General features: G+C 52.3%; 2 protein-coding genes across 2 annotated transcripts in view; one reads left to right on the plus strand and one right to left on the minus strand.

Moving 5' to 3' along the window:
* Positions 1-3238, plus strand: part of EMWEY_00046860 (Chromosome I, complete genome, related) — a gene marked incomplete at both ends in the record, with an annotated part of 6516 nt that extends 3278 nt beyond the window's left edge. Inside the window, 8 exons of the mRNA XM_013483157.1 lie at positions 211-331; positions 573-653; positions 909-970; positions 1270-1357; positions 2093-2155; positions 2406-2672; positions 2967-3004; positions 3131-3238. Coding sequence (XP_013338611.1) covers positions 211-331; positions 573-653; positions 909-970; positions 1270-1357; positions 2093-2155; positions 2406-2672; positions 2967-3004; positions 3131-3238 — 828 coding nt within the window. The remainder of the gene's footprint in view (positions 1-210; positions 332-572; positions 654-908; positions 971-1269; positions 1358-2092; positions 2156-2405; positions 2673-2966; positions 3005-3130) is intronic.
* Positions 3239-6156: 2918 nt separating this feature from the next.
* EMWEY_00046870 (hypothetical protein) lies at positions 6157-7589 on the minus strand (the record flags this gene model as incomplete). Its single annotated transcript, XM_013483158.1, has 4 exons — positions 6157-6407; positions 7029-7103; positions 7223-7326; positions 7531-7589. 4 exons carry the CDS (start codon positions 7587-7589, stop codon positions 6157-6159), a joined length of 489 nt encoding a protein of 162 aa, XP_013338612.1.
* Between the last annotated feature and the right edge of the window lie 839 nt (positions 7590-8428).

The raw sequence follows: 8428 nt of genomic DNA on the forward strand, positions 1-8428 counted from the left end.
CACTCCTGTAGCAGCATCCCTCTGTGTCCGCACGTATCTCCTTTTTTTGCCCTGCGGCTCGATCTCGTTGTCTGTCATTGGCGGTGCCTTCGCATCCTCGGCTGTCTCTGCTTGCTTCCTGTTTCTGCATTCACTTTGCTGCAGTGTATGCAGAACAGCTGCTCATCTGAGCCTCTTGCATTGAGTGGGTTCTGCTGCTCGCTGCTTCAGGCCTCCGCCATAGCCCTGACACGTGGGGCCCCATTGCTGCAGCAGCGGTTGCTGCACGCTGCGGCAGATGCAGCAGACACCTTCAGCGCGACGCAGCTCTCGCAAGTTTTATATGCCTTTGGTGAGTCCGCCATCTAAACTCTTTAGCTGCGAGGCGACGCACGAGTTTATTAGGTTGAAGGGAAGGAGCCGCTTAATGCAAGTGCACGTAGAAAGAGGAAGAAATAAGGGACTTCTTCGTGTACATGCTGCCGCTTTGCAGCGTATGCTGCAACTGTTAAAGTCAGCAGCAGCTACTACTGCTGCCGTTCCTGTTGCTGCAGCTGCTTGTGCTGCTATTGCTGCTGATGGTGTGTTCGCAGGACTGCTACGCGGCAGCACCCATCTGTTTGCAAGTCTTCAGTTTACGATGTTAGAGCGACTTGACCAATTCTCCGTCCCGGGTCCGTGGCTGTTTGGCTCATCTGTGTATTTGTTGGGTGCTGCTTGCATGTGTGTGCTGCTGTTGCTTCCGCTGCTGCTGCAGCAGGATTGGTCACTGCATGTTGTTTGTCTCCTTGAGCTATTTTGTCTCCTGCCAGTTTTTGTCTCTTCTATGTGTCTCCTCATGCATTTCGAGAAAGGCGATGCCCGCAAGACTGGGGGATCACCTCACGCTTGCGAGTCTCTCTCTTCTCTCCTTTGTGTGCTGCATGCAGAGCTCTGCGACGCCATGTGGGCATTCGCCGTTGCTCGCTTCCACGATGCAAACTTTTGGGCAGTCCGTCAAACTCACTCTTCTCCTGCTGCTGCTTCATGCATGTTGTTTATACTACTGCTGCCGTTTCTGCTGCCCCTGCACCTGTCTATGTACCGGGACGGAGAGCGTCCTCCTACTCCGGTTGTTGGCAGGGGGAGAACACTGTTAGATACCTGTTACTGTAGAGTAACTGGCTGCTGAGGCTGAGGCCTGCACTGGGTAATGAAGCTTTTCTTGCTGCATCTCTCGCGCACCGTTGAGCTGTACCTGTCTGCACCTTCCGGCCCAACTCCATTGTATGTCTGCGGTGTCTGCGCCAGCCCTGCCTCAACCTCATTCCCCTCGAGCGGCTGATGGGGGACGACCGCTGCGCATTGCTGTTTCCAGCTGTCGACGAGATAGTAGGAGGTGGGTGTACTTCTGTGCTGCCCCTAGTCTCCATTATAAGAGGAGACAAAGGAACGGATATCGTGTTTGCGTGCCATTGGGACACTGGGTCTTGCAAACCACGAACTTACTTGTCATCATGCATGCACATGTTACTATCCGTGATGCCTTTTTCTCTCTCCTTCTTCTGTGTCTTCTGTGTTCTGCCTGGTTGGATGCTCGTACGGGAGAATGATGCAATTGTGTCTGATTGCCTACCGGCTAAGCTTATGGGCAAAGGAACAAGGGCAAATTGCTTCGTGTCTCGTCCTCGATTTCTTTTTGTTTCATCCCTTGTGTCTCCGATCTCCGCTCTGGGGTGTACGCATGTCTCGCAGCCGTCCCAATGCTGCAGAGCCCGCGGCTTCGGCACATGAAGCACTACACCAGAGGTATGCTTGTGATCCCTTGGTAGGCAACAACGGGGACCCATCAAACGGGCTTAATTGACTAATGTACATGCGCAGCATTGAGGTGCTGCTTGTGCTTGAGGAAAATCGGTATCTTTTCTCTTTCTCTGCTGCCCATTTCCTTTTCTCGTCTTGAATGTCCCCAGATCCTAGGGGTAGGGGGTCATGGTGTAAAAGTTTTTAGGCTTTGCCCTCTCCCAGTGCTGGCGTAGTTGAGGGAAAGGAGGACAGGCAGGCCAGCAGTTCCGCTGCAGCCAAAATTCCGAACATAAAATTCCAACCGTTCGTTTCTGCTTTGCTCCTTCAGATGCCTTCTGGGCACTTCAGTTGGAGGAGCATCCAGCTAACTTTGCGGAGAACGTCGCAGAGGGTAAGCAAAGAATCGTGTTCAGACATCAATGGTGGGGTCTGGAGTATAGGGTTTGCTCTTCTCATTGGGGAGTCTCGCGCATCTTCCCATGGGCAGTCAACGCATGCAGCATAGTTTTAATCTTTACTGTGCGTCTTACCTGCCTAAACAGCTTTTGGGCGTCACCGAAGTACCGGAGTGGCTTTTGCTGTTCGAAGCTAACACGGAAGAAAGCAATCCGACCTCTGGTGTATGTCCTGCCTATCTGCAGTTGTGCGGTCGCTAGGATATACTCCCTGCCTCAGGGCGGATGCTTCGGGGCATCTTATAGACGTTTTGGTAGAGCTAGAAGTGCCACGAAAAGCTGTCTGTGGACGCCGAAGGGGTCCTGAGGCCCAACGAGGGGTTTCCCATGGAGCGCAGGTGGCGCTGCTATGCCACGCAGACGCGCAGCTCCAAGGGGGGTCCAACAAACCTGGAGAGGTTCCATCTCCCTTAGGCCATTCTATGCTCAAGCATCGCCACCTGGGGCGCCAAGGTATGCAGTGGATGTTGCTTGGCCTGTACTTTGGTGCAGAGCATTATGCGCCCTAGACAGAGCATGCTTCGGTGCTCCCCAGCTGGTAGAGCCTGCAGTCCAAGCGTATATCCTTCCCTGGTTGTTGGGTATCCTTGGGCTTCCTACTTCATATGCAGACGCACCAAACAGACAGAGGGGGACTGTGGGAGGGGCAACTGCCGCAGTGAGGGAATCGCACTGTTGCCCCTGCTGCTAACAGTGGATGCTCACTCTGAGCTCCGGCGTGCTATTGGTGTTCTGTGATGCGTGCAGGGTTTCATGTTGTGAATTTAATGTGGAGTGTGTGGCAGGTAAGCCCAGTTGCATTCCCACCATTATTTGATTGCGTTCAGCTGAGCACCGACGCTTTGTGTATCACCTTTTTTGTTGCAATGTAACAACCCTCTTGCCCCATTGCTTCTGTCCTCTGCCCACAGAAACTCACGATGCAGAAGCAAGTGGCGTTGTTACAGCGCGAGATAGACAGAGCTAAGGCGAACAAAGGAGCTTCAAAAGCAACTTCAGATGCAGCATCGGCGGGATAGAGCTTTCCGACAATTCCACATCTGTCTTAGGGCTCGGCAGTAGCCTTAGGACGCTGGCCATATCTTTTTGTTTGTTCCCTTCTTTTGTCTTCAAACTGGATCCAGCATTCTGTCTAAGTGTATACAATTAAGCAAGCTATTAGTGTCACGCGAACCTCAAGTAATTACGGCGGACGTGAAAACAGTCCAAAGACGTTGAAACAATTAACGAAAAGTGTGCTGTGGCGGCCTTGTCTCAACCTCAGCTCTCAGGGCAGCATCACAGTAAGCCGTAACTTTGGTAGTGTTAAGTGTCAAGGAGGGCTTGGATGACGACATCCACTTCACCTCCGCAGTAGCCGTTTGCAGCAGTGAATGCTTAACCCAAGCCGGTCCTTGTTGATGTTGATTCGGTGCAGAAATACCTGTATTTACGGAACCAACGTAAAGCAGTGTGAAGTGGCTTTATGGCAGGGGCCTACGCACTCCCACACAAATGCACAATAGCTTCTGATGCGGTGCCGCAAGGGGATATACACTCGGGGAAGGTCGTTGCATTGGGCTTCACCGCAAGGCACACGCATTTCCTCTGCAAGTACCAAGAGGACGGCACTTGCAATGGGATGCAAGCCTAGTAAATAATGATTATGGGGAGCTTTCGGGGATAAGCTAGAGAGCCGGATTGGGTTTGACGCTAGCTGCAATCGAGGAGGCTTAAGAGGGGGCAGGTTTGCAGAGTTGTACAAATAATCCTTTTAGATCTCTTATTGCAACACAAAGGAGTGTTAAGATGGCATTCGCGCATGAAGTGGCAATAAGACTAGCACAAATTGTCTGTACAAGAGGCACCTCAAGAAGATTTATGAGCCTGTGAGCAGGCTGGAGCAGTTGTCGCATTGGAGGTCGCGTGTCAGCTAGTAAACCAGTTGCCATGCCGGTTTGGCTCATGCAAAGCTTGGCTCGTTGCTCTACGCTGTGGCTAGCTTTGTTAAATTAACTGGGTCCAACTGGCCTAGATGAACCGAACTCCGGGCATGGCCTAGTGGTTATGACGTCTGCTTTACACGCAGAAGATCCCGGGTTCGATGCCCCGTGCCCGTATTCTACTTCCCCCCTTCCCTTCTCTCGTTGTTTCATGTTGCGATATGCTTGACTCGATAGTTTACGCAACGCTCTGCTCTGCTGCTCTGCATTTGTGTACTGGAGAACCGTATATGTTGGCCTGAGTAACGAGTCGCTGGAGTTAGAGACTAGCCAGAAGAATCACAACCGGAGCGGGTTTCCTCTGGATTGCTTGTGCGAAGCAATTCTTCAGGAGCGTCTACATTTCCCTCTGGAATCAGCGGTGGCGAGCCAATCGCTGCCATAAGGAGCAATTTTGGGCTCCCGGTAGATGCTCGTTGATAGATGCGTGTTCAGGCATGAAGAGACGCTCATCTGGTTGATGCCACCGGCTCCCCTGCCCCAACTGTTTTCCAGCTGTGATTTCAACTTATCTTGTCATCATATAGTGTTGGCTAAGCAGTGAAAATAACAACTTTTTCGCTGCTTTTATGGTTGCTACGAGATTCGCTCTTTGGTGTTTGGTTTAACCTCTGCCTCACGTGAGCACTGATGCTACGAGCCGGTGGAAATTTGTTGCTTATGTTCTCATTGAAGAGCTTATTAAAAGTAGCTACCAACACAGACGAACAGTCCTTAGAGCTATGCTCGTGCCACTGGTCTCTGAGCGTGAGCGCAGCAGGTAGATTTTGGTGGAAGGAACGATCCATGGCAGTGCTCATGCATTGAGCCTCCCCCCGGTCCCAGGCTCTCCTACTTGGGAAGTTAGTGCATTTAGGAATCTGTATTCGAGTAGCAGGAAAAGGCCCCCAAGCACGTCTGCGAAGGGGCAGGCGGGCCTGCCCTCACACACGAAAGCCGCGTTGCAGTGCTTGGAGCCCCCTGCCCAGAAGCCCTGCAACATTCAATGAAGCGCAATGAGGGGAACAAAGGGAACAAGGGCGGTCGACGACGGAAACTCCAATATTGGGGAACTTGGGAGCGGGCAGAAGCTTAGTTCGATCACCAATCGAGCCTGTGGAAGTCTACTGCGTGAAAATAACACAATATGTTACTTCTAGACCAGATGGCGTGAGCACGAAATAAGGTTTGTCAGATACGCGTGCTCAACAGCCTCTCAGTGTTTCGATGGTGAGTCCATAGCCGAGGCACAAACCGGGAAGGGGGGGGAGTTGGAGTGGGGTGGAATGCCTTACAGTTCAGTCACGCTAAATTAGTGCCTTGCCATCGTTGATCGCAATGCATTAAACCGAAGGGAACAAATATTTGTACTGGGAGTAGTGAGTGAGGGAACGCGCTACAGTCGTTCGCACAAGACATCCTCAGAAATCCGCTGGGGGTTTTCGAGGACGCTAGATTACTCAGCACAAAATTTTGGGTCCCTGTGGCCTATGGGGGGCATTACAAAACTTCTTAGAACTTCTCCTATATGTCATGTGAGCAAAGAGATAGACGAGCTTTCCCACCTATCCCCGCCGTCTCGCTTCCAGCGCTTTCGCCTGTACCTTGCTGTCTTGCTTGCTGGTGAGCGCCACTGCACCTGTCCCCCTAGAATTTGATCTTACTGAGCAGTAGAGATGAGGTTCCAGCCTTTATCGTGCTCGTCAGTGAATATTTAATTGGTGCCATCTACGTTGTATCTTAGGTGTGAATGCGGCATGCCACGCCAAGCGCAACATGCAGCCTCCCGCGTGCAGCGTCAATGCTCACGTGATGTGGGGGATTCGGAAAGCCGAGAGACGGGACTAAGCAGCAAACGCTGCACCTAGATAGTCATGAGTAGAGGCATTAGCGCAAACTGGCTTGTAGCTCGTGAGCAAATATCGTTTAGGGGAGCTAACCCACGTCAAAAGCGAAGCTTGGAGCTGAGCTCGCAGTTAGCGTTCAGAATCCCCCGAAGCCGCTCTCTCTGTGAGACCATCACGACGGAGTGCATGATTTTCGCTCCCGTTTCCCGCAGCGTTTGTGCGCGGGGTAGGGGCCCCTTCCCTCATTTCTCCTTGGGACACTGTTTCCACTCCTCTTACCGTAGAGGGTGCAAATGCCGTTGCGAGCGCTGACAGGTGCACTATGTCATCGCTTCCTGGCACATACACTTCGGTCTTGGAGGGTACATCTGCGCCCTCCACTGAGTCACCCACGGCATGCCTAGGATTATGCCGTGGTGAACTGGACCAACGTAAAAGCCCCGTATCATGGTAATACGGCCTGCTTCCGAATTAAGCGTACAGCTTCCGCTCACAGTGTTACCCTACCTGTGTCGAGTAGCGCTAGCAACACTGGGCGGAAGTTGGATAAGCACAGAGTTAACTCGAGGCGGATCTGAGAGTGTTGGTGTCGGGTATATACGCCCTGGAGTTTCCCTGGTAGCCTTACTTGTTCGCCTGGCGACCCTCCTCGAAGGCCCGCAGGTCCCAAGATTCCTCCTTTTTCATGCGTCTGCAATCTCGATTCACGCCACGTTAATTACGGCAACAATAGCAGATGCACCGCTCGATACGTCCTCCGCCTTCCCTGAGAGCCGGTTGTTGTTGGTTTCCATTTGTACTCCCCATACTAGATAGGGCTAGCAGTCAGAGCCCCACCTCCCATGGGCTCAACATCCGGATCATTTCCAAACCCGCCTTTCCTTGCCATTTAGGGCGGTCGATGTGGCGTCTTTCGTCGTCCTACTGGGCAGATGTTCCATCATCTCGACGATGTCAACTCTTTCACCTCTTAATTTTCTTTCCGGTGCCCAGCTGATTACCCAGCACGCCCTTCCAGCCGCTCGCAACCTGAGAGACTGCTGGCAAACCCGGCGACGTGACTGAACGAACAGGCACTGCAGGCCGTGGCACGGCACGACATCTAAGTGCTTGCTGTTCAGCCAGACTTTGTCTCCCACCGAGGGGACGGAACACCCACAATATCGAGATTCGCGGCGGTGAAGGGATTTCTCACCTAGCATGGACTCAAAAAGTGAGAGCTCAGTGGATGAGTGACTGGTGGTGTTATGGGCCAGTTCCAGCCCAGGAAGTAAGCGCTGCCAGTCCCTCATCTTTTTCCTACCACCCACAGAGCGAAGGACAAACTGAAAGTGGCGACCGCAAACTGGAACATATGTTACGAACCTACATCCAGTATTACGAGAGAGACGATTGATGTTGAAGCGTGCGCACAGTTGTTGCCATAGCTCGTATTGGGATCGCGGATCTCTACCCAAAATGAGAGCATCACGGAAGCCGTGATAACGAATAAGGCGGTCTTACCGTAGCACTACAGTATCCGCTGCAGTGAAAGACTTCTTAGCTTGGGTGGAATGAGCCATCTTACTAAGTGAATCGACCAACACTTGTATTGAGTCATCGCCCGCTGTAGTGAGAGGGAGATCAGTAATGAAGTCAAGGCTGACGTGGCTCCACCGGCAAGAAAGGGTAATGAGCACTTGAGGGAGGCAAGCGGGCTCCTGATTCATGGATTTCGGTGCACAGCAACGGACACACGATTTCACATACGCAGTAGTGTACGTGAGCATGCCTACCAATAGTAATACTTGCTGAGAGACAGAAAGGCCTTCTTCTGGCCTCGCGATGCTCTGCTGTCACGTGATCATGGTGTGTGTACAGAGCGTGAGCGAGGAATTCAAGGAGCTGTGGAACACATAATCGCCACATGCCGTGTATCCATATAGGCAACTAAGCGGTTGCGGAGCCGAAGCCAGCTCGGCGGCCACGGAACTCTAACTAGATGAATTCATCTGGTGGGGGACTGCGGCCATTGGGGATTGTTGTGCCGCCATCATCCTAAATAAGTCTGCCGTTAATACTACCCGTACGTTGCACCTGTATCCGCTCGAGGTGGCAATACAATACTGTGACCACACAATCTGTCTAAGCAGGCGCACAACCGGCAGAGCGCAAGGCTGAGGAGTGTAGGATGGTGGAGGTCGAGTTGTCGTCGGTCGCGGGCATGGTCTAGTGGCTATGACGTCTGCTTCACACGCAGACGATCCCGGGTTCGATCCCCGGTTCCCGTACTCTCTTCTATCGACCTGCGGCGAAACGTATAGATAGTGCACAGACTCCATTAAGACTCCAACTGCCTGAGGCTTTATATGTGCCTCATACAAATAATGGGTTAGGTAAATATTTGGACAGACTCTCTCGC

The sequence above is a fragment of the Eimeria maxima genome, genomic scaffold, assembly GCF_000499605.1.
Source record: "Eimeria maxima Weybridge genomic scaffold, Emw_scaff984, whole genome shotgun sequence".
NCBI classification, from domain to species: Eukaryota; Apicomplexa; class Conoidasida; order Eucoccidiorida; family Eimeriidae; genus Eimeria; species Eimeria maxima.